The 26,510-nt window shown below is 47.6% G+C and overlaps 1 protein-coding gene across 1 annotated transcript in view; it reads right to left on the reverse strand.

Moving 5' to 3' along the window:
• The window catches only part of LOC137437234 (dedicator of cytokinesis protein 3-like), a 317,733-nt gene that overhangs the window by 65,358 nt on the left and 225,865 nt on the right, over positions 1-26,510 (reverse strand). The window contains exons 32-40 of the mRNA XM_078766260.1: positions 21,456-21,531; positions 20,829-20,929; positions 20,685-20,743; positions 20,283-20,431; positions 16,979-17,064; positions 14,708-14,734; positions 14,305-14,400; positions 7,077-7,137; positions 6,888-6,981 (exon numbers count right to left, since the gene is read on the reverse strand). Coding sequence (XP_078622386.1) covers positions 6,888-6,981; positions 7,077-7,137; positions 14,305-14,400; positions 14,708-14,734; positions 16,979-17,064; positions 20,283-20,431; positions 20,685-20,743; positions 20,829-20,929; positions 21,456-21,531 — 749 coding nt within the window. The remainder of the gene's footprint in view (positions 1-6,887; positions 6,982-7,076; positions 7,138-14,304; positions 14,401-14,707; positions 14,735-16,978; positions 17,065-20,282; positions 20,432-20,684; positions 20,744-20,828; positions 20,930-21,455; positions 21,532-26,510) is intronic.

Genomic DNA, 26,510 nt, shown 5'->3' on the forward strand with positions numbered 1-26,510 from the left:
TCGGCCTGTAGAAACCAGGTGTCGGCCTGCGCTTCCCAGAACTCCGGGAGCTTGATCGCAACAGCGTTGACGGCCATGGCGCGTTCGGGGAACAGCAACGGCTGAACCAGTGGGGGGTCACCAGTGTGGTGCTGGGCACACACGTTAAACAAAGGTAGGCCACAACGCTTTAGGTTAAGTCGAACTCTTTATTCGTTGCTCACTCGTCAGCACTGCCGTGCTCGGGGCTGCGAGCCCGCGTGTATATCTGGAGGCCACGCCTCACCTGGGGCGTGGCCGACGCCCATTGGTGCGTGGACTTATGTCACTGCGCCAGCGAGCCATTGTGTCCGCCACAAAATCCTGTTATTCCCTACTTTGTCTTTTTCTTCTTCATGCTCGTTCGGTCGCTTTAGAGGTTTCCCCATTGAGTATATATGGCGCGATTTTGGCCAACGTTTAAGGATCGGGTCTAGTTCTGTTAATAGTTCGTGCCGCGGTTGCTAAAACCGCTCGGCAATTAACATCTGTCCGCGGTACGAACGAGGTTGTGCACCTGCCTCTTCGGGGGTAGCTGTGCAGCGTCAGGGACCACGTCGGTCAGTTATAGATGAGGGGATTAATCCCCCCTCGATAAGGGGAACAGAGGCCGACGTTGGGTTCCGTAACAATTGGTGTCAGGAGCGAGATTCTGACCCGAAGTGCGCTTAACGCACTCGAAATTACGAGTGGCCCAAAATTGTATTTTATTTAACATCCTAAATTTAAAATTGTGCCATGGATAGTCAAGGCGACCGGATGCCGGTGGGGGAATTAGAAGAGGGGTTAGGGGTAACCCAGGACCACAGGGGGGAAATGGAAGAGGAGAGCAATGAAGATGTGGTTGCGGGGGTATCAGGTGCGCAAGATGGCGCCCTCGCGCACGTGGTTGCAGAGGCACAAAATGGCGGCTCGCACGTGGTTGGGGCAGCCCCGCCCGCAGCACCAATGAATTTGGACCTGTTTATGAAGCAGATGATAGCCTTTATGGTAAAGACAGACGATAATTTTAGGGGAATGGGGCAGAAATTCGGGGGCCAAATTGGAGCAATGGGGGGCCAAATGGGGGCAATGAGGGACGAAGCAAGGGGTACTAGTGCCCAAATTGGGAAGTTAGACAAAAAATTTGAGGGTTTAGACAAAAAATTTGAGGGTTTAGACAATAAATTTGAGGGGCTAGACAAAAAATTTGAGGGGTTAGTCAATAAATTTGAGGGGTTAGACAACGGGATAAAAGGGGTGAAGAATGGGTTAACGGGGCTAGAAGACAAGATGGAAGGCACATTGAGGGAAATAGGGGAGCAATCCACCTGGGAAATCAAACAGATGGGGAACCAGATAGAGGAGGTGAAAATCGGGTTGGAAGGTAAATTGGATGCTCAGAGGAATGAATTGGAACAGATGAGGGCGGCATCTACCAAAGAGATGGGAGAAATGGGGGAGGAGATCAGATGAGGTGTGGGCGAGGAGTTCGCGGGGGTACGCGAGGAGGTAAAGCGAGGTGAGGAGCGTATGGAGAAAGAAGTGAGAACTAGTACGGCTAGGTTACAGGGGGGCATAGAAGATCTAATGAGGGGAGTGGAACAGCTGACGGTGGGACAGAGGGAATTAGTGGAACAAGTGGAAAAGAACACTGCGGTAATCGGGCGGTTAAAGGCGACGCAGAAGGAAATAAAAGAGGACCTTATAGCGACAAAGGGAATGTCAGATGGTACATGAGGGGTTGACAAAGAGGTTGGACGAGGTAACAGAAGTAATGGAGATGAAAGAACGGGAGGTGAGGACGCACGTAGAAACGATCAAGGTGGCCTTAGAGGACGAAATTGAGGGGCGCACCGAGAAATGAAGGAGGTGAAACAAAAACTAGAGGAGGTGGAAGAGGGGGTGAGTGAAATTAAGAAGAGATGGAGGGAAACTAAGAGGGAGCTAAGGGAGGAGGTGATGGAATTGGTACAAGGTCTGTGTTCAAATCATGAATATATGCTCACTAACCAAATAAAGAGCTTGCAGGTGGCGGAGGAGGTGCGAAGACGAGGTGCCGAGGTGAGTGGCGATATACGCGGAAATGTATATGGTGTGAGGGGAGATTCAGTCGGCTTGGGTGTTGATTTAGACCCGGGTGTTCGTGAGAGGCCGCTGGTAAGGTGTGCGACAGGTACAGAGTGTGAAGGAGGAGGTGTGCGAGGATGTCCGACTATGGGGTGTGTGAGGAAAAAGTGCGTGCCGAGGAGTGAGTGTGCTGTCGAGAGTGAGTTGGTCGTGGCGCGTGTGCGGGGGGGCACATGGAAGCGCGGAATGGGGAGTGTTACAGGGGATGTAACGGAAGAATGCACACCTGTGGTGAGTGTTACGGAGGGTGTAACGGGAAAGTGTGCGCAAGAGGATGCGCGAAAAAGGTGTGTAACAGAGGAGTGCATGAGTACAGAGTGCGCTGTCAAGAGTAAGGGTGAATGCGCGACCGAGTGTGGTGGTGAAAGTAGTGAGAGTGACACGAAGCACGAGTTGGTTGTAGCAGGTGAGAGAGGATGCACACCTGGAATGGAAGGATGTACACCTGGAATGGAAGGATGCACACCTGAGATGGTCGAGCGCGTGTGGGAATGCACACTGGAGTTAGTAGTAAAGCACGTGATTGGGTGTGCAAGAGAGTGCACACCCGTGGTTGTCACCGGGATGTGACCGAGGAGTGGGCGCGAAGAGGTGTGTTTGTGAGGTGTGCGAATGGTGAGTGTGCGCGAGAGGTGTGGTGTGGAACAGGGAGTGCAGTGGTGGAATGGACGGAGTGTGTGGGATGCACTGGAGGCGCCGAGACGCCGGGTTTGGCGAGTGTGAAAAGGGTCGCGTGGTGTGAGCATGCAAGTGAAGCATCGACGTTGACTGGGTTAGCAGTTAGGGCGACGGATAGCCGAGGCGAGCACTCCGTGCGCGGTGCGTTTTGTTTGCAGCGAGGACCGGCCGGGACCATAAGCGCGTCGCTCTTTGGAGCGTCGCGCACGAATCTGGCCGGGTCCCGCACTGAATGGTCGGTGCCGCGTCAGAGCGGCGATCGGCGCGATTCCGGGGGAGGGGGGCCAGGTCGAAGGGATCGGAACGGTGCTCCCTGGTGGTGGGAGCGGGGTTCCGACCGGGCAAGATTGAGCCATCGGGCCGGCGACCGCGAGGTGCCGCGCCGAGATGGTGCGTGGAATCTCAGGCCAACGAAGCCTCCTCCCCAGAATCGTGAATGCCGGACGGACTCAACCTGCAGGCGACCAAACCACCCGAATTCATTGCTCGGCTGTGCGAAGCCGGGCTTTGAAAATGTAACGACGCACCGAGGCTCAAGTTTAATGGACGGTGATGATGATAGTGTTTTGATCCGAAATTGTGAGTAGTGAATAGGATTTGCAGGAATTTGATGAGCGAAATTGATAGCAGAAGATGCCCGATGTGGTGGGATGGCAACTCTGCCATCCCTCACAGCGGGGGCAAAGGAGCTATAGGTTTATGGGGTTTTATGGCAGTTATTATGGTTTATGTTATAACATATACATGTAGTATACATGTTATATGTTTATACATGTTATACATGTAGTATACATGTTTATGTTATGGCAGTTATGGTTTATTTATGGCAGTGAAAACTAGCCCAGGAGGGTTAGGATATAATGTGTAGGGACCTAGAAATGACCATAAGTAACGGTAAGGTTAGGTAGCGACATTGGACAAGTAGTGGGGACATAGAGAGGGTAGTTGGATTATAATGACGAGGGAGCGCAATAATGTAAGGGGCGACGGGGAAGCGCGAGTTTTAGCAGGGCACCAGGTAGATCAGATGATGCCGTGTGTGTGAGAATCTTGATATCGAGCAAATGAGGAATTGCGGGGCAATGCTCGGGAGGTGATTGTGAGTTATATTGAGCCAAGGAGGTGTATGGAGCAGTGTATGAGTGAGTGATGGTGATGTGTGTTTTGTTGACCGAATGGTCCTGGAGGAAGGAGGGTGCAGGAAGCACCAGGTGTAGGTGTGATTGCACAGGTGTGCAGGTGAGCATGGTTGTATGGAGAATGGTGGTATGGAATATATGGAGTACGGAATGGATGGTGTGGAGTGAGTATGGTGGAAACTGTGCAGTGGAGTGGATGGTGCGAAGGTGTGAATGGGGGAAGAGTGGACCCCATCATGAATACCCGGGGAGGGTAGTTTAAGAGTTAGGTAGAGGGAGTAGGTAAATTGTGGTTGGATATTGGCATCTGTGGTGCGTGTGGAAGAATGGTGTTTGGATGGGTGCATTAGTGACGTGGAAATGGCTGGGCGTGTGGCCTGTTAGTATGTGTAGTTGAATGGGCACTCCACCACTGTGAGGATGTCGGCCAGGTGCGGCCGCAGGTGGGCTCTGGGAGCCGTTAGAGTTGTGGATGGGGCCCGAGGATCCAGAGGACGGACCCGGGTAGCCCAGTGCCAGAGGGCACCGAGTGGGGAGAGCGCCAGAGGGCCTTCCCCAGGTAGATAGGTTAGGGTAAGGAGCAGGTAAGCTCGGAGGCAACTGCAGTGGTGGAGGTGTGCAGGTGGGTAGACCTGCTGGGAGAGCCACACGACCCAGTCCTGAAATTGTGCAAAGGCACAGGGAGTTGTATCGGGGGAGTGAGACCCCAAATTGAGGAAGCACCACAGCTTCGTCAATGGGAATTTGGTTCTTAAAACTGCATAGAGAGTAAGATGGCCAATGGATTGGCAGGGAAAGACCCCGGGTAGTGTAAAGTGTATTAAAGTCATTTAGAGGATAGTCAGGATTAAGAATCTCTGGTATGTAAGATTTACTGGTATGTTTAGGGTCATTGTCATGTTGCAAGGTCCACCTTCGGTTGAACTTGAACTTGCCGACAGATGGCCTCACATTATCCTCAAGCACCCTTTGGTACAATGAAGAATTCATAGTGGATTCTATGATGGTGAGCTGCCCAGGCCCTGGTGCAGCAAAGCTGCCCCAAACCATAATATTTCCACCACCATGCTTTACAGTTGGTATCAGGTTCTTGTGGTCAAATGCTGACTTTCGTTTTCGCCAAACATGTCATCTGGTACTGTGGCCAAATAGCTCTACCTATGACTCATCTGTCCAGAGCACATTGTTCCAGAAATGCTGGTCTTTGCCTCGGTGTTCATTGGCAAACTTTAGTCTTGGCCTGATGTTCTTTCTGGACAGCAAAGGTTTCCTCCTGGCACACCTCCCATGTAGATCAAATTTGTGCAGCCTCTTTCTAATGGTAGACTCGTGCACGTTGACATCAACAGTGGCAAGAGCGACCTGTAGGTCCTGTGATGACATTCTGGGGTTCTTAGAGACTTCTTTCAGCATCTTGCCGTCTGCTCTCGAGCTGAATTTGCTGGGGCAGCCTGGCCTGAACAAGTTGGCAGTTGTTTGGAATCTTCTCCACTTGTAGATGATCTTCCAGACAGTCGAATGATTGATTTCAAATTGTTTGGAGGTCTTTTTAAATCCCTTCCCAGACTCGTGGGCATCTATAACCTTCTTTCTGAAGGCCTCAGAGAGCTCTTTTGATGCGGCATGCATGGCTTGGTGATGCCGCACACTTCAACAACAAAGAGCAAACCAAACTAAATGTCTGAGGTTTAAATAAGACAGGTTCCTCCAAGACCCTCTCTAAGGATGTTCTAATCATTTGCACTTGAGCTGGTGCACCTGATTCTAATTTTAGGTATTTGAAGTAGTGATAAATGTAGGGGTGTACTTACCTTTTCAACATGCGAAATTTGCATTTATGTTTATTTAAATTATACAATGGACTACAAAATGTAAATGTTTCATGATATTTGTTATATTATATCACCTTTATCTATCAATATTGTTGAAATGAATATCAAATAGCTGTATGTTGAAATATGTTGAAAAAGTCAAAACTTTACATGGGGTGTACTTACTTTTTCACATGACTGTATCTTGCTGTATATAGTTTTTTGCCCTATTTTTCAATGGTGAATAAACACTTAAAGATTCTCGTATCCGGATCCGGATCCGGATCTTCACCAAAATCTAATCATTTCATCCTTGTCACATAACCAACCTCTCCACCAAATTTCTCAGAATCCGTCCACAACTTGTTGAGATATCCCGTTCACAGACAGACAAACAAACAAACAGGCAGAGAGGGATGAAAACATAACCTTAGGTGGTGGAGTTAATAATAGCAGAAAACAAGAGGTGCACCGCAATAACATATCATGCATGTAACGAAGACAGATACTTGGATGAAAAACAGACTGAGAAAAGACAAACACCACGATATAGAACAGCAAGACTATTATCTGGAAAACATCAATAGATGTGATTCTTGTGGTTGTGGGAGGTTTATGAGATCTGACTAAGAACATATTATAGAGAAGTACTTCCTGAAACTCAACATGAACAGTATTAGCACAAGACAGGTTTTGTTTTCTACAGGGTCTAAGGCCCATAGAGGAGCTGCAACACACACACACACACACACACACACACACACACACACACACACACGCACACGCACACGCACACGCACACACACACACACACACTTGCAGACAATCCCAAGAGACAGCACAAGACTTCACTTCTGACAAATACATGGTTGAGCTTGGGGGAAGTAATGTGGCTTCCGAGGGATCTCTGGGTACTGGTGACTCAGCAGGGCAATTAATGTGAAACCTCCTCCTCTCCAGAGATGCCAATCTATTGGATTTTTCTGTGCTCTGTCCTTTAAAAGCTGAGTGCAATGTTACAGAAAACAGTGCTCTTGAAAACAACAAATAAAATATGATGTAAAAACGAACAAACAAATAAGCTTTACAAACAAGTCAAGGAAAATGTAAAATGAATCTTTTTGCACTGCACCTGTAAAGTTTTGAGCTTGCAAGTGCATGTCGCAGAGCTTGTGTATGTACCGCACATACATCTCTTCCTTGTTTATTTCTGTCTTGTAGAAATTCTGAAAGGGGATTGAGCAGTTTGTGTTGAGCAGTACATCACGTGACCTGTGCAAAATCCAATGGAAATGACAGCAATTCTTGTGAAGCAGCTTACCAGTAATGTAACTGCGCAGCCAATTTTCTTTTCTTCTCCATCATCCCCTTTCATGCAGTCCCTGCACACAGCACATCTGGTTTGACAAGCAAATTCCGAATGTTCATTAAAGTTGAATTCAAATTCATTTAAATTCATTCAAAAAGAGCCCGGGCAACGCCGGGTGCATTCGGCTAGTATACATCAACAACAACAACAACATGCATTTTAAGGCCATTTTCCCTGCCAGAGAGAGGGTTAGCCTTGCGGTCCCCATGACAATCTTCTCCATTTTGCCCTATTTTCTGCATCTCTCCTTGTTAACCCCCTTGCCCACATTTCTTCTTCCACCATCTTTAGCCAAGTCTTTTTCGGTCTTCCCCGTCCTCTACTTCCTTCTACATTCATTTCCATCACTCTTCTCAACCAGTCACTTTCATCCTTCCTCAACACATGACCAAACCATCTCAACCTGTTCCTCCTCACAGCATCAATCGCAGGCTCTATTCCCATCATCTTTCGCAATTCATCATTTGTCTTCCTCTCTCTCAACGATACTCCGCACATCCACCGAACCATTCGCATTTCCACCCTTTCCAGCCTTCGTAGCTGCTCTACGTTAATTACCCCATGTCTCCCTCCCATAAATCAGCACACTTCTCACACATGCAGCATACACCTTTCCCTTCAGCTTCAACGACACTCTCCTCCTCATCAGCATGCCACTCAGTTCCCGAAACTTCTTCCATGCACATCTCACTCGAGCAACCGTTGCCGAGTCGGATCCACCTTCTCCATTCAGCATGTCTCCGAGGTAGCAAAATGTTTTCACACCTTCCAGCTTCACGCCGTCTCCAAGATCCAACTCAACATTTCCTCCATCTGCAGCTCCCTCTGTGCACACCTTACATTTGAATGTAGCTGCCACACTGGTTAATGACCCTCTCAGACCACTACATTTTTAATGAACCCACTCAGCGCACATTATACATTGAATGGAGTTCACTCCGACACCCTTCCTGCACACAGCACATGGCCACTTCCCAGTTCTTTCCACCTCACCACATGCTTTACCACTTGCCATCACCTTCGTCTTTCCTATATTCACCTTCAGACCTTTTGTCTCCATACATTCCTTCCACTTGTTCAACTTTTCCTTCAGTCCATCCATACTTTCCGCAATCAACACCAATCAACACCTTTACGTTCTGAGCCAGCACCTTCATCACAGCTACAAATAGTAGTGGACTTCGTACCGACCCCTGATGCACTCCCATCTTCACCTCAAACTCACCACTGTTCCCGTCCTTCGACCTTACAGCTGTGCGTGCTCTTTTGTATATTGCTAGTATGTATGTATATATATATATATATATATATATATATATATATATATATATATATATATATATATATATATATATATATTATATATATTATATATATTATATATTCTGAGCAGCTTATTCTGAGCAGCAATATATATATATATATATATATATATATATATATATATATATATATATATATATATATTGTTATGGATCTCAGTTTCGGCACTCCCCTTACCGAGGGGGGGTTTAATCCCCTCGTTTTTAAGCTGGCCGTGCGTTTGGCCAAAATTGCGCCACAGGTACTCAATGGGGAAAAGACTAAAGTGATCGGGGAAGAATGAAACCAAAAGGGTAAGAAATAACAGACATTTATTAATTATTTACAAAACCAAAGAAACCAAAGGAGAACGAAAGCAATATACAGAAGAAGAAGAAGGCACAGGGCAAGCCTTAAAACAGTCTTATATTATACCCCAGACAACAAACAGGACAGACAACAGACTTACACGACAAGGGAATAGCAGGCAGGAATCACAGGACGAAGGAGAAGGGTCCGTGTGGGACAGCAGTGCTGGAAGGTTCAGGGGGAAGGCACAGCAAGGAGGTCCGCTCTAGGTCCACGCTCCGGGCTGGAAGCGAACAGCCAACGGCCGCTCCACATATTCGGTTTTACACGGTAGGGCTTTCCGAAGCAGCTCCGCGCAGCTTAGTCTCTCTCGTGCCTTCTCACCGACTCTCTTATTCAGGTTGCACCTTCTCACCCAACTCGTACCCTCTCCTCTCTCCTTCTTCGGAACTCTCTCACTCAAATCAACTCGCCAAGCAGTCCCTTGCAGCCGCTTTTATTGCTGTGTTGGAAATCAAGCCGCCGGCTCTGATAACACGCCTACCGGTTGGCTCACCGCGGTGCTGGTTGGCCGGCAAGGGCTTGCTGACTCCACCTCCGATGACGAACCGACTTGCCACACCTTGTTCTGGTGGCTCCTCCCCCTTCTTTCTCGGCTTGACCGCATGGCTACTGGCGGCTGGTGGGGAGTCAAACGAGCCAAACCAAGGGGCAGCGAAGGCTGCCCGACTGTCACTTTGAAGCGTGGGTGAGGCGATTTGGAGAAATTGAAAGGGACCTATCTTATTTGATTAATGCAATGCAGATTCAACTACTGGGAACAGATCCTTAACGAGGGTGCGATCTTTAACAAGCCAATTGATGGGAATATTTACAGGGGGACATTTATGAGGGAAACATTTACTCAAATTTACTAGTGAAACTTCTAAAAACCGTAACAATATATATATATATATATATATATATATATATATATATATATATATATATATATATATATAGATATAGATATACACATACATACATATATACATACAGACATACATACATACATACATACATAAAAATATACATACATAAAAATATACATACAGACATACATACATACATACATACATACATACATACATACATACATATATAAAAATATACATATCACTCTATATATATTAAAAAGTTTTTGTTTGTTTGTTTGTTTGTCTGCACACACTAATCTCCTGAACGGTGAAAGATCAGAGGAAACCTCTGAAACAAAAAATGTCGGGACAGGCCCCGGGAAGGTTATAGGCGAGGTGTCGAGGCCGGTCGAGGCCGCCTTGGCCGGGCTGGGCCCATTTCGCAATTAAAAGCTGAGCTGAATTATAGTAGTCAATCTTCTATGGCCGTGAGTAAAAGCTGAATTATAGTAGTAAATTCATTCAAAAAGAACTAAAAATGTCGGGATGGGCCCCGGGAAGGTTATCGGCTAGGTGGCGAGGCCGGTCGAGGCCACTTTGGCCGGGCTGGGCCCATTTCACAATTAAAAGCTGAGCTGAATTATAGTAGTCAATCTTCTACGGCCGCAGGTAAAAGCTGAATTATAGTAGTAAATTCATTCAAAAAGAACCCGGGCAACGCCGGGTGCTTTCGGATAGTGTGTCTATACAGTCACGTGAAAAAGTAAGTACACCCCATGTAAAGTTTTGACTTTTTCAACATATTTCAACATACAGCTATTTGATCTTCATTTCAACAATATTGATAGATAAAGGTGATATAATATAACAAATATCATGAAACATTTACATTTTGTAGTCCATTGTATAATTTAAATAAAAATGGACCCCGAGGTGGACCGTGAACGGGCGGCCCTCCAGCAGATGGCGGAAGTGTCGGACCGCTAGGTGGAGCCCGAGCAGCTCGCGGTCGAAGGTGCTATAGCGGCGTTCGTGCGGGCGAAGCTGTCGGCTGAAAAATGCCAGCGGTTGCCAAGCACCACGCACCCACTGCTCGTGCACCGCGCCCACCGCGTAGTCCGATGCGTCGGTGGTGAGGGCGATCGGCGCATCGGGCGCCGGGTGCGCCAGCATGGTGGCGTCGGCCAGGGCCAGCTTTGCGCCCGCAAACGCCGCGGCCATCGGCTCCGACCAGGCGATGTCACCTTTGCCCGGCTTGCCCCGGAGGGCCTCGTGCAGGGGGCGGAGGAGCTGGGCGACGTGGGGCACGAAGCGGTGGTAAAAATTTACCATGCCCAGGAACTCCTGGAGCCCCTTGATCGTGCGGGGTCGTGGGAAATCCCTGACCGCCTCCACCTTGGCCGGTAAAGGGACGGCCCCGTGCCTGGTGATGCGGTGCCACAAGAAGTCGATGGTGGCGACGCCGAAACGGCACTTGGCGGGGTTAATGATTAGGCCATGCTGGCCCAGGCGTTCGAAAAGCGTGCGGAGGTGGAGGAGGTGCTCCTCCCGGGACGCGCTCGCGAATAGGGTGTCGTCCATGTAGACAAAGAGGAAAGGTAAGTCGCGCAAGACGCTGTCCATAAGCCGTTGGAACGCCTGGGCCGCATTCTTCAACCCGAAAGGCATTCTCAGGAACTCGAAGAGGCCGAAAGGGGTGATGACGGCCGTCTTCGGGACATCGTCCGGTTCGACGGGGATCTGGTGGTAGCCCCGGATGAAGTCCACCTTGGAAAACATGGTCGTGTTTGCCAACCGGGCGGAAAAGTCCTGGATATGCGGGACCGGGTAGCGGTCGGGGGTGGTGGCATCATTGAGCCGGCGGTAGTCCCCTCACGGCCGCCATCCCCTGCCGGGCTTTGGCACAATGTGCAGAGGAGAAGCCCAAGTGCTGTTGGAGCGCCGAATGATCCCCAGCCGCTCCAGCGTGGCGAACTCCGCTTTCGCCACGGCGAGCTTCGTGGGGTCGAGTCGACGTGCCCGGGCATAGACCGGCGGCCCGACCGTGGGTATATGGTGCTCCACCCCGTGTTTAACGGCCACCGCTGAGAAGGTGGGCTGCGTGAGGGCCGGGAAACTGGCTAGGAGGCGGGTAAAGTCGTCCGCTGCCGGAAGCGTGCAAACTAAACTCCCCGGGACAGAACCATCCAGCAAGCCGCTTGGCAAGCCGCTCGGTGAGCCGCTCAACGAGCCGCTCAGCGAACAAGCGAGCGAGTTGAAGGTTTCGGCCTGGACGAGCCGTCTGTGCTTCACGTCGACCAACAGCCCATTCGCACATAGGAAGTCCGCGCCCAGCAGGGCCATTGGCATGCTGGCGGTCACGAACGACCATTGAAAGCGCTGCCCTCTGAACCGCAGTGAGAGGCAACGCTTCCCGAATGTGCGGATGGGTGTACCGTTGGCGGCAAGCAAAGCGGGGCCCCAGCCCGCGGTTTGCTTGTCGGACGCGGAGGCGGGGAGGACGCTTACCTGCGCTCCTGTGTCGCAAAGGAAACGGCACCCGGACAAGGTGTCCGTGATGAAAAGGAGGCTGCCGGAATGGCCAACGCTCATGGCCGCAAGTGAGCGCCGGTCGTTTCCCGACCCGTCAAAAGAGCATGGCGGGCGACACGTTTTAGCCTGGCGGCCGAACCTGGCATGGTAGTAGCACCAGGTTTGCGGCGCTAACGGCCGCGGCAGCCGTGCCGGCGGCGGTGGTGGTGGTGGAGGCGGTAGTGGACGGGACGTAGCAGCGGCCACGAGGGAAACCGGGGGCGCTGGAGCCTCCGCACCGGGATCCACTACGGCAGCACCGTCCACCGACCGTGTGTAGCAGGCCGCGAAATACTTGTCGGCCTCTACGGCCAGGGCGCGGGGTTCCTTTATTTTGGAACCGGCCAGCGCGAGGCGTACCTGTGCAGGTAGCTGGCGTAGGAAAAGCGCCTGGAATAAGAAATCCGGGGGCTGGTCTCCAAGCAGGGACAGCATGGAATCCATCCGGACGGATGGTCGTGTGTCGCCGAGGGCGGGAAGGTCGAGGAGGCGGTCGGCCCGTTCGATCTCCGTGAGCCCTAACGTGGCGATGAGGAGACGTTTGAGCGCCTCGTACTTGTTGTCGCCCGGCGGGCGCCAAAGGATGGACACGACTCGGGCGGCAGTGCCGGGCCCGAGGGCGGCGACCACGTGGTAGTACCGGGTCTCGTCCGCCGTTATGCCTCGGAGTTGGAATTGAGCTTCGGCTTGCAAAAACCAAACGTCGGCTTGCGCTTCCCAAAACTCCGGGAGTTTGACTGCGACGGCGTTGGTAGCCATGGCGCGTTCGGTGGTCAGCAACGGCTGAACCAATCGGGGTCACCAGTGTGGTGCTGTGCACACACGACTCGATTGCCAGAGAGGTAGGCCACAACGCGTTTATATAACAAAGAGTCTTTATTCAAAGCTCGTACTTCAGCACTGGGCGGGCTCGAGCTTAGAGCCCGCATATATGTCCTGAGGCCACGCCTAATCCCCGGGCGTGGCCGATCGGTCGAAAGGTGAGGCATGTGCTTTCGTTCCCCGCCTGGACGCTCGCGCCACCCACTGGTACACGGAATTATTGCCCCTTGTGCCCGCCACAATATATATATATATATATATATATATGTGCATGGACGTGTAATTCACATTTGTAAAATATATAAATTAACAGACGGGAAATTGCTGAGATATTTCTTTGTTTTTATTTTATTAGTTACGAGCAGAAGTACCCGGCGTTGCCGGGCGGAGGGGGGAGGAGGGAGGAGGGAGGAGGGAGGAGGGAGGAGGGATGAGGGAGGAGGGAGGAGGGAGGGAGGGAGAGAGGAGGGAGGAAGGACGGAGGGAGGAAGGAGGGAGGAAGGAGGGAGGGAGGGAGGAGGGAGGAGGGAGGAGGGAGGAGGGAGGAGGGAGGGAGGAGGGAGGCGGGAGGGAGGTGGGAGGGAAGAGGGAGGAGGGAGGGAGGAGGACGGAGGGGCACGTCCACTTTAAACATGTATATACATGTGGGATATGGGATATATACATGTACCGTGGGACATGTTTAGGTGTACGTGTGTGTATACATGTGTGTGTGTGTGTGTGTGTGTTTGTGTGTGTGTATGCATGTGTGTGTGTGTGTGTGTGTGTGTGTGTGTGTGTGTGTGTGTGTGTGTGTGTGTGTGTGTGTGTATGTGTGTGGGTGTACGTGTGTGGGTGTATATGTGTGTATGTGTGTATGTATGTGTGTGTATATATGTGTGTGGGTGTACATGTGTGTGTGTGTGTATATGTGTGTATGTGTGTGTGTGTGTAGGTGTGCACGCACATGCATTCACATGTTATCAGAAGTAAATACATTGTGTAGATTACATCATTTGTGCATCTGATCAATTGCCAGTAACCATTTTGTGAAACTGAATGTGCAGGTGCAGCATCCAACTCAATATGTCGAAATGTCACACACGTCCATGCCCATGGGATTCCCACGGGTGACCCCACTAGTATAAAATAATCTACATATGAGCTCACAGCGCGCACGGCATTGCACGGGTAACAAAATGTGAATGGTCCAAGTTCTTCAACATTTCCAATGCAGAAAACAACAGTCAGCCTTTAATAAATCACAGTCGAGATGCAATGCAGCGTTGCCATTCTCATGCCTGTAATTGAGTAGTCGCTCCATAAGACGCGTCACAGAATGGATGAACGATGCCCCACTTTCCCGCCATGTCTCTTGCTCAATGCGCTCCAGCAAACTGCCAGTGGAACAAACCATAGCACCAAATTAATGGTGATCTAAACTCAATTTCGAGAACACTTCAGGAAATCTTCAAAGTATTTATTGCTAACCTATTGCATGCATCTATCATTGTTTATGGAAACACATTATTACCACCCATGATTCATGGAAACACGTTCATATATATCATGGTTCATGGGAACACTTTAACAATATTTAAATTCCATTTATACAAGAACATGAACCATAGGTGTATGGGATTTCAGAGACCAAATGAAACATTTCACAATGAGATCTTCAACAGTGAAGCCATTTGTGCATACCTTGGGTAAGGCCCAAACAATGGAGTTCTAGTTCCAGGAAGCATAAAACAAACAAAACAAAACAAATAAAACACCATTTATTGAAGAACATCACACAATCATCAACACATCTCCCCCATTCCCTCTGAAGATCTCCATTGAAGCATCAGGGCAGCATGGCATTATTGACACAATAAGCACTGGGACAGACAGCCTCCTGCATTGGGTCATCCAAGGACTAGTTAGAACACAATTCAATTTGCAATCTCTGCCACAATGTTTTATCACGAGACAATGCTCAACGTGGCTAAAAAACATAAGTTTAACTAATCGGCATTAAAGATCTGACAGTACCTTTTCGAAATAGGTATGCTAGCATTGAGGTATACCATTAGAGGTATACCTAATACACCATTATACCATTAGAGGTATACCATTGAGTCCTGGTATGCTAGCTGAATCACAAGTCTCTGTCCTGATCTAATGGTGGTGTATTGCATCGGAAGCAAGGCATGCCCCAACCCCTAGAAATGATGCAATCAACAAGCAGGTGCTGAATATGCATGGCAACAATAATGGTGGACCAACTAAGTCTATTCTTCCCTATGCATTGATACCCTAGGAAGTGGCTGTTGGTTTCCATAATTTCTGGGAGTGTGGCTATGCCGCCGATGAGGTGCCCCATGTCGGTTAGGGCAGGAATTTGTAATTTGGTATGGGCCGGCAGTCGCTTGCGTACTCTCCGCGAAGGACACTGTGGCATCTTTGACGTCTACTAACTAATGCCCACAGACGGAATGTCCAGTTTAGCATCCATCTGAGGGTCGGTGCACGCATTGAAGAATTGTTCTGTCTGCAAAAGACCACGACGAGAATTTATGACTGGACCGAGATTCAAATCTAGGCTGAACAGCTAAGAGGCGATGTGTGCGTCATATACCATGTTGTCATGCACCATGTTGCCATGTACCATATCCATGTTGCCTTTCGGTATGTTCAAAGCAGCATGCACCTCTAGCCTTTCGTTTTAATCGTTTCGAAAATAACATTTTGTTTTTTTCTTTGTTCAATGAACAACAAACAATGGGCTCATGAATTGCGTCCATTCTGAAATATTAGTTATATTGCATTTGTTGTAATACATTATCGACTTTAAAAAAAGGTAAGAACACCTGGTGTAAATAATTATTCATAAATAATAGTTATATATCCATAGTGAATTGGTTTGGGTCATCTATGGGACATTTCTCGAAGACCAAAGTCCTAAATATGGGGTAAAAATTTGTGAAATGACACATTTCCTAATTACTCATGTGTAACATTTAAAAAACCACGTGGGACAGACATCACAAGGGTAGTCCAGCATGCACACGAGATTTTTTTTCAATGTCCCTTATTTTCTATAGTTTGCCACACGGCATTGCCATATCACCCAAAATCGATACCATATAAAGGGGCCTTTTATATGCACCTGACAGTTCTGCTCAGCAGAATTTTGCAGTTCTATTCTTATTCATCATGAAGTCTCCTACACCTTTAAATTGATTTGAAGCCAAACAGACAGACACTTTCTAAGTGACTTTCACCCGTCATGCGAGAGTGTTCATGCTACATGTACTGAAGTAGCGTTGTCTATACCTATTGGAATGACTAATGACAAATATAATAGAAGTACGTTTTGTGGGAAGGTCTCCCGTGGTGTGCAAGGTTGGTGACGTCGCATCTTTAAGAGCAAAATAGAGGCCTATGTGCCACTTTGCCGAAAGTGACGACATTCATATTCGGATTGAGAAAATGGAATTTGTTTGGAAAATCATATTTTCATGTATTCTCCGTAGGTGTCCAACGGAAGCCATTTATCCGGCAAGATAAATTGCCATGTTTCACGGCCTAAGATGCTGACGCAGCATCATCCAGCCGTATGATTAAGGCTCTGATTCCAATTGTACAATAACCTTCAAAGCTTATTCTATATACAGATGGTAATGATGATCCGAAACCTTCTCAAGTCCTCAAATCACCAAATCCTATAAAGTATACACAAAACTTTTATCTCTATGAATGTACAGTTTCGGCAAATAAAAACTACTTTTCACAATATCAGCACTTGTATTGCCATTTTATATCAAGCGGATATCTTTGCCAAGTGGTATATTGGATGTTGCCGGTATCTCACATTGTTTGGCAGCGTCTGCTGTGGTTGTGGCTGTGGCTATGAATGAAGCAAAACGAGTCTGGATATAACATTCCACTACCAATGCATGCGGTGGGACCCAAGCTCTGAAAACCTACATGAGGCTGAGGAGTTCACGATAATCAGCGTCACCACGGCCCTCAGAAAGAAGCCCATCCAGCTTGTCAATGAGTTCTGCCTCCACCTGCAGAAAATTGGTTTCCACTTACTGCATGCTTTTGGGCAAAGAAAAATTGGTCCCATTGGCACAAACATTGCCATATCACCCAGAAACAAGAGGAAGTGCAGCAGCGAGTGAGCTGATCAGTACTGAAAACCTAACAGAGCGGACTACTGTGCAAAACTTTGGACTACCACTACTGAAGACTACAAATATTACTGCAGACTACTACTACTACTGCAGTCTACTACTACTACTGCAGACCTCTACTGCAGACTACTGCTACTACTGCAGACCTCTACTGCAGTCTACTACTACTACTGCAGACTTCTACTGCAGTCTACTACTACTACTGCAGACCTCTACTGCAGTCTACTACTACTACTGCAGACCTCTACTGCAGTCTACTACTACTACTGCAGACCTCTACTGCAGACTACTGCTACTACTGCAGACCTCTACTGCAGTCTACTACTACTACTGCAGACCTCTACTGCAGTCTACTACTACTACTGCAGACCTCTACTGCAGACTACTGCTACTACTGCAGACTACTACTACTACTGCAGACTACTACTACTACTGCAGACCTCTACTGCAGACTACTACTACTACTGCAGACTACTACTAGTACTGCAGACCTCTACTGCAGACTACTGCTACTACTGCAGACTACTACTACTACTGCAGACTACTACTACTACTGCAGACCGCTACTGCAGACTACTACTACTACTGCAGACTACTACTACTACTGCAGACTACTACTACTACTGCAGACCTCTACTGCAGACTACTGCTACTACTGCAGACTACTACTACTACTGCAGACCTCTACTGCAGACTACTGCTACTACTGCAGACTACTACTACTACTGCAGACTACTACTACTACTGCAGACCTCTACTGCAGACTACTACTACTACTACTGCAGACCTCTACTGCAGACTACTACTACTACTGCAGACCTCTACTGCAGACTACTACTACTACTACTACTGCAGACCTCTACTGCAGACTACTACTACTGCAGACCACTACTGCAGACTACTGCTACTACTGCAGACTACTGCTACTGCAGACTACTGCTATTACTGCAGACTACTGCTACTACTGCAGACTAGTGCTACTACTACAGACTAGTGCTACTACTGCTACTATTGCAGACCTCTACTGCAGACTACTACTACTCCTACTGCAGACTACAAATATTACTGCAGACTACTGCTACCACAGACTACTACTACTCCTACTGCAGACTACAAATATTACTGCAGACTACTGCTACCACAGACTACTACTACTCCTACTGCAGACTACAAATATTACTACAGACTACTACTACGACTACTGCAGACTACTACTACTACTACTACTACTGCAGACTACTGCTACTACAGACAACTACTACTCCCACTGCAGACTACAAATATTACTGCAGACTACTACTACTACTGCAGACTACTGCGGGCTACTACTACTATGCCTACTACTACTACTACTACTACTTCTACTGCAGACTACTGCTACTACTACTACTACTACGGCAGACTACTGCTACTACTGCAGGCTACTACTACTACTGCAGACTACTGCGGCCTACTACTACTGCTACTACTACGGCAGACTACTGCGGCCTAGTACTACTGCTACTACTACTACTACTACGGCAGACTACTGCTACTACTGCAGGCTACTACTACAGACTACTGCGGCCTACTACTACTGCAGACTACTGCGGCCTACTACTACTGCTACTACTACTACTACTACGGCAGACTACTGCTACTACTGCAGGCTACTACTACTACTGCAGACTACTGCGGCCTACTACTACTGCAGACTACTGCGGCCTACTACTACTGCTACTACTACTACTACTACTACTACTACGGCAGACTACTGCTACTACTGCAGGCTACTACTACTACTGCAGACTACTGCGGCCTACTACTACTGCAGACTACTGCGGCCTACTACTACTGCTACTACTACTACTACTACTGCAGACTACTGCAGACTACTGTGGGCTACTACTACTACTGCAGACTACTACTACTACTACTACTACTGCTGCAGACTACTGCAGACTACTACTACTACTACTACTACTACTGAAGACTACTGCTACTACTGCAGACTACTGCGGGCTACTACTACTACTACTACTACGACTACTGCAGACTACTGCTTCTACTGCAGGCTCGTACTACTACTACTGCTACAGACTACTACTATTACTACTACTACTACTACTACTATTACTACTATGGACTACTACGACTACTTTACCAGCCCTGATTATTCTGGCATACATGTGGGTCGGAAGGGAAACGTTTTGGCCCAAGTCATTCACAAACCGGTTGACCAGATCTGATGTTTGACTGGAGGTGGCAGAAATTTGGATTTGGTCTGGGTTCTGGCGGTAATTCACCCCCTCATCATGAAAGACACCATAGTGTCTTTAACAACCGCTCACCAGCGACGGGAAAAAACCCCTCGGCTTAGCATCCACCTGAGGGGCAGCACACACTTTATAGATGTCATCATTCATTAGAATGACGCATCACTGAATTTCAAAAACGCAACGCTCCACCGCGGCGCTCATGTGTTGGTGCATTTTGCATGCAAAGAAGATCATCCAGCCAGTAGGAGCGGATGACGCAGCCAATTCTCTATGTAAATACTGTATATATTGTATAGCGCCATCCGATGGGGGCGAAGGGTATTACAACTCAGCTGTGGAGATGACATGCAATGTTGCATTGTACACGTGTTGTGGTGGAAGTGCTTTATTGACCCCTGCCAGAGGAAGGGTGTATTACGCTCCTGTATGGACGGGTGTTTCTCGTATGGGGAATAAAATTACAGCAATTATAACTACAATCACACACACACTGTTGCTAGCCACCAAAAACAGACATCTTATATCCATCAGCCAACAGGAGAAATTCTGAGCAGTCAAATTGGGTAAGACCTTCCATAAAAGAGCTCAATTTTAACATTTAAAGACAGTTTCTTTTGATACTGCCCTGATTTGTTGTGTGGGAAAGATGTCAGAACACAATTCAAAGGAAAACTCGGAATTTTTCTGCATCACACAGGTAAATGGAAGGAAAAACAAAATAAAGAATAAAATAAAATGCCAAAATATATTCAGCTTATGGTGAGAAAGGCAATAGGATGTGACGTTTTTTAAGATATTGTTTAATATGCGATGGGGAAAGAAGTGAGCCGTGACCTGTTTGAAGGCACCATTTCTCCGCTGCTCACAATCCATAATATCATGGAAGATGGGAATTAACAGTGCCCGGAGTTCAGCTTGAGGAACCAGAGTGACTTCGAGGAAGGGCCCAAGGAATCCTGGGACAAAGTGTGACTTGTTGTCCCCTGCGGAAGACAAACTATTTTGAGGAGCCAGGTGAGTTTAATGACCTTTATTTTGGGGCTCATAAGCCATTTTCCTGTTTCAAAAATCTCCCAAACTGCAACGTTTTACTCTACCTTTAGAATCTATTTTACCTTCTGTACTTTAGCTTTGAAATGTATCATTTCTTGTTTTTGGAGAAACAATGAAGTAGCCTTCCTACATTTGTACTAAATGCTCTAGGGCCACTACAGAGAGACTGTGGCTGTGCCTCACCAAGCTGTTGCCACATGTGACGGATATCCTGGCCCATGGTCACTCTTAAGTCACTGTACCTGAAAAACAGCACAGGTCAACATACAGGTGGAGGAATAGCAAATTACGTAGATGGAAGCAACGAGGATTTCGAGATCATCTAACCTGGACGAAATACGGTTCCTTTTGCTGGCAGAGAAGCACTCGAGCTGTAAGCTTGGCTGACTAATAAATAGCACAGCCAAGGAGAAGTACAAACTCCAAACCTACATCAGACAGACAGGAAAAGGGGAAAAAAGAAGAAAAATATCAGGAAGTAGGGTACTTTAGAACAAAGAACCAATCATCCATACTATAAAAGGAGCCATGCGTATGTGCGTCTGTGTTCCACCCATTGATTGGACAGTTCACCTGACTCCACCCACAATTTATATACTATGGCCGCCATGTTGGTGCTTACTGCTGTGCGAAGTCAAAGACATCTTCGGCACTGTCATATTGAAATTGGGAGCATGCCACCCCCCCCCCCCCCCCCCCCCCATCTCACTCTCTCTTGGTTAATGTTCTTCTTATGAAATACTGTTGTTGTCATTCTTTAGGGTTTAACAACGCACCACTGTGTAGTGATATGATCTGATCTTAGAAATGGTGCCGTGTAACTGTGAGGGAGTGAGAAATGGTCCCCTGTCACTAAGGTGGCCGGCACAATGATCATATCACTGAAGGGTAACATGCAAGTTAACTTGACAAACAAGCTGAAAGTTAGTCCAAAATAACTAAAAGACCTTATACCTGGAAGTCAAAGTCGTCATTCATGAAATTCTGGTGCAGGGCAGTAGAGAGGTGTTGAAGAGCTTTCACAATCACACTGCAGACAACCGGCACATGCGTGTCAAACTTTGAAGTGAAAACTTAAACAATGCGAGGGTAATGAAATGTCCTTCATGGTAAAATAGAAGAGAACTCCACATTTTTTGTGATATCATCAATGGCAATCTGCCATCCCACAACAGCTGCTGAATGTGGAATTAAATTATTTGCCATATTGTGGGCTCACATCACCCATATGTGTTTCCCTAAAGTCCATACAGGGTCATATTAACACATTTTCTATTGACTGACCATCTTCCAGCTAAGTTATCAGGTGATTGCACTCTTTTGAAGACCTTCAAGGTGATCTCTCCGCAGCAAAAATGTCAAACAACCTCATTTGATTTCCCACCCTAATATGACCGTTAAGCTAACACCAGGATTTCTTTCCTGCTCCTTCGATACAGTATACATGTGTACTAACTTCTCTAGGATCCTTAGATCAAGGAAAAAAAAAACACCTGTCTATCTGGATCCAGCTTTATTTTTGCAGCCATAAATGACCTTGTCATCAGGCATGGGGCCATCTATCATTCCATATGTAATGGACGGAGAGTATGTTTTATGTATGTTTTATCTACTCCTCTGGGAGGATTTGACTAAGGAAGCTGAAACTTTCAGGGATTTATATGGCCACCATGAAGTTGTGCCTGTGCAAGTTTCGTTTGATTCCATCAAGTTTGGGGGAAAAAAATTCTGCTCATGCTGGAATTTTCTTCCTTTGGAGGTGTGGGAGGGAGGGAATTGAAATTATCCGAACTATATAGCCATGATGTATTATATATGCACATAAGCAGTGTTGTTATCCCTGGTGTTGGGCTAGCGGCTAGGGTGCCGGCTTAGGATCCTAGGATCCTGGGTTCGAATCCCGGTCGATCACTGAATTAACGCCAGGGGGGTTGACTCAGCCTGTCATCCTTCCGAGGTCGGCTAATTGAGTACCAGTTCACTGGTAATTCCCTGTTTGTCGTTAAAGGCGGCAAAAAGGGTTGGCGTCAGGAAGGGCATCCGGCCGTAAAACATTTCTTCAAAAAGGGGACCAAAAAACAACAACAACCACGGTTCCCGAAAAAGGCCAACCCCTGCTTGCAGGGAAAAATGGCCTCTAAAGGTGGTTATAAGCAGTACACATGTTTTTCCTTCATACACAACCCATGTTTTTATGGTGTAGCCTGTAGGGCAAAGCTGTCTGGAACAGTGTTTGTCTGTTCGCCCGGTGTACGTATGCAATGTATGTATGTATGTATGTATGTATGTATGTCCCAAAGAAACGTCCACCAATCAGAGCTGAGAATCTGGTCATATGACAGGGGGACAGCATTTAGTAACCATTACAGTTGCATATTTTAATAAAAGCAAATATAATAACTTTCCATGGAATGTTTTGGGGTCCCAGCGGGTGCCGTAAGGTAGGTAGGAGGTTTCAGAAATTCCTCAATACAATTTTGATTTTGAAATGTTATCGACATGGACCTTGCTCCCGAATCCGGAAGTGAACAGATGACGACGATTTGCTGGTTTGATAATATCTCAATACAATCGTCATTTAACATTATATTTTGATATATTAATACCATAGTATTAGTTTGTGATTGGAATGATGAACGATGCTGTTTGGAATGAAAATATAGAGATATTGAGTTCAAAGCCGAATGAGGAAATGACGTAATGGATTCCACCCGTGTCATTCCCAGAGTGCCCATTTGCAGTTTCGCCATTGAATGGATATAGCAAGATTCAGACTGGGTACGTATTTACTCTAAGTCCTCCACGAACCTGCTGTCAATGCATGACGTTTTTTTTTTTTTTGTTTTTTTTTTGTATACAAGATCGAGGCTCGTGAAAGAGCGAACATTAATCACACAGAAAGACAAACCGACACATAAAACATATAACATCGGGAGCGGTGGACAAGATGGGGAGAGAGGGGGAAGGACACAAACACAACATTTGAGAGCAGGGACCGAGAGACATGGAGACATCGAGAGATCTGAGAGAGGGCGAGGGCTTTGGGGGGGGGGGGGGCATGGGAAGGGGGCGGTGGGAGAGGTATAATACATATGGACACTGCCAGGACTTCCAGGAAAGAAGTTGGAATTTCAAACAAGGTGGATCTGGGGTGAATTAGCGGGGGTAGAAAAGATCAAGGTTTTGGATGGGGGAAGATAAGAGATGGTGGTGAACAGCTGTTTTAAAGACCTGGAGGGAGGAGTGGGATTGAAGGGAGTGAGGGAGTTTGTTCCAGAGGCGGGAGAAAAGAGGAATGAAAGAGTGAAGGTGAGCAGAGAGCCGAGATTTCGACAGTTTAACCATCAGAGGGTTGCTGGCAGATCTTGTGCGACCTGTAGGAATATTTGGGGGACAGAGCACAGAGAGAGCTGGGGGTGCAAGGCCGGAGAGGAGTCGGTAGAAGACAGAAAGACCACCTACCTGCCTGCGGTGAGTGAGTGAAAGGCCCTCAGAGATAGCTTCATCGCGGGAGATTCCAATAATTCTGAAAGCTTTGGTTTCAACAGCGTGAAGCCGAGCTAGGTGTGAGGCAGGAGCACCGGCCCATAGGGGAGAACAGTATTCCATTGAGCTGCGGATGAAAGCCTTGTATGTGGTGAGGAGCTCAGGTGTGCCGAGGAAGGACTTCGCACGACGGAGGATGCCCAGTCGGCGACTGGCTTTGGAGGCCAGCTTGGAAATGTGGTTTTCCCAAGAAAGATCATGGCAGATAGTGAGACCCAAAATCTTGAGCGACAGAACTTCTTGGAGAGGATTGTTGAGAAAGTAGATGGGAGGGTTGTCCAGTCGATCTTTTCGGAGAGACATAGTAAGAGTGTGAGATTTGTCAGGATTGAAAGACATGTTCCACTTGTTTGACCAGTCTGTGATTTTGTCCAGGTCTTCAGAGAGTGAGGAGGCAGCAGACTGCCGATCTGAGGGAAGAGGAATGGAGCGGCAGAGAGTGGAGTCATCAGCAAAGAGATAGAGAGGATTTTCGAGAGAGTCAGAGAGATCATTGATGAAGACCAGAAAAAGCACGGGGCCCAGAACACTGCCTTGGGGAACTCCAGCCTGAACAGGAAGAGGAGATGAGAGAAACCCATTCAGGGCCACACGTTGACGACGACTAGAGAGGAAGTCCGCCAGCCATGCGTGGAGATTTCCATGCATACCAAAGGAGGAGAGTTTGGTGAGCAGAGCGGGGTGCCAGACCGTGTCGAAGGCACGTGATATGTCGAGGGAGACAGCTCTAATTTCCTGTTTGGCATTGAGGACCTCCATCCATTGTTGAGACAGCAGAAGCAGCATGTCCAGAGTAGAGTGACCTGGTCTGAAACCAAATTGATGATCAGAGATCAAGCCATTGGAGAAGAGGAAAGATTTCATATCCGAAGCAATGATGGATTCCATGACTTTGCTGATAATTGGGAGAAGGCTGATTGGTCTGTAGTTGCTAGGATCTGTTTTTGCACCTTTTTTGTGCAAAGCGGTGATGTTGGCTGATTTCCAAGCAGATGGCAGTTGACCTTGAGCAAAAGAGAGGGTGAAGAGAACAGAGAGAGGGTGAGATAGAGCAGCAGAGCAGGATTTTAGGACCCGTGGGCTGATGCCGTCGGGTCCAGTTGCAGAATCAGAGTCGAGGGTTGACAGAAACTTTTCCACCTTGTCAGGAGGAAAGGACACGGAGTCCAGGAGCAGCAGGGTACGACTGGGTATGGTGGGTACAGAGAGGGATGGGTTTGGGACACAAGATTTAGAGGCAAACACAGAGTTGAGGCATTCAGCTTTTTCACGTGCGGAGTCAGCTGTGTAGCCGTTTGAGGTAAGGGAGGGGATGGAGGGGGAACAAACACCAGAAACGGATTTGACCAGACGCCACCAGGATTTGGAAGAGGGAGACAGATAAGAGAGTTCGGTCTTGAGAACGGAGAGATATTGTTTCCTGGCTCTCCTGAGGGTGGACACACACTTGTTTTGGGCTTTGTGAAAAGAAATGAGATTTCCTTCCGTTGGATTTGCTTTCCAGGAGACGAACGCAAGTTGTTTCTGGGCAACAGCCTCACCACAAGATTCCGTGTACCATGGACGGGAGGAAGGGTATGACAACTGAAGACGAGATGGGATAAATCTGTGCATGAGAGAGAGCAATTTACTTTGGAAGAATTCCCAGGATGAGTTGATGTCAGAGGTGGTAGAGATGGGAGACCAGTCCAGATGATTGATGGCTGCTTGAAGACCGTGCCAGTTGGCCTGAGTGAAATGCCAGACTCGTCGACGCTGAGCAGGCTCCCTGAGGATGGTCAGAGAGATGTCCACTTTAACAAGGACATGATCAGATGATCCGATCGGAGCAGAAGAAGAGCAGCAGACATTTTCAGGGAAGTTAGTCATAACCAAGTCCAGAAGAGAAGATGTTCCGTTGACTGAGATCCGGGTCGGGAAATTGACAGATTGTGTCAGTCCCAGAGAGTCGCAGAAGTCCTTTGCTGAGGAGCCATGGCTGGTGAGAGAGGTACCCACACCCAGCCAACTGGCATGATGACAGTTGAAATCACCACATATGAGGAAGAGAGAGTTGGGATGAGTAGATAGAAGTTGGTCCATATCATCAGACAGCGAGATGTAGATGGAGTCATCACTGTTTGGTGGACGGTACAACACACATATGAACAAGAGGTGGGAGCGAAGGGGAAGCCGTAGCCAGAGGTATTCCTGGGGGTGAGGTGGAGAGAGTGCAGTGCAGGGCGAGTGAGGAAGAGAGTTTTTGATAAAGATAGCAACCCCGCCTCCAGGACGAGGCTCAGGTCTATCATACCGGAGGAGGGAGTAGCCCGGGAGAAGGTTTGACTGAAGGTGGCACAGAAATGTGGAATTTATTGAAGAAAAAATTTAATACTTAAATTATTTGCTAACTGCTAACTGGTATCCCCACCAGACTAAATATTCAAACAATGCCCGCTACGCCATTATGAGACTATCGGTCTT

The sequence above is a fragment of the Myxine glutinosa genome, chromosome 12 (assembly GCF_964187855.1).
Source record: "Myxine glutinosa chromosome 12, kmMyxGlut1.1, whole genome shotgun sequence".
Taxonomy (NCBI): Eukaryota; Metazoa; Chordata; class Myxini; order Myxiniformes; family Myxinidae; genus Myxine; species Myxine glutinosa.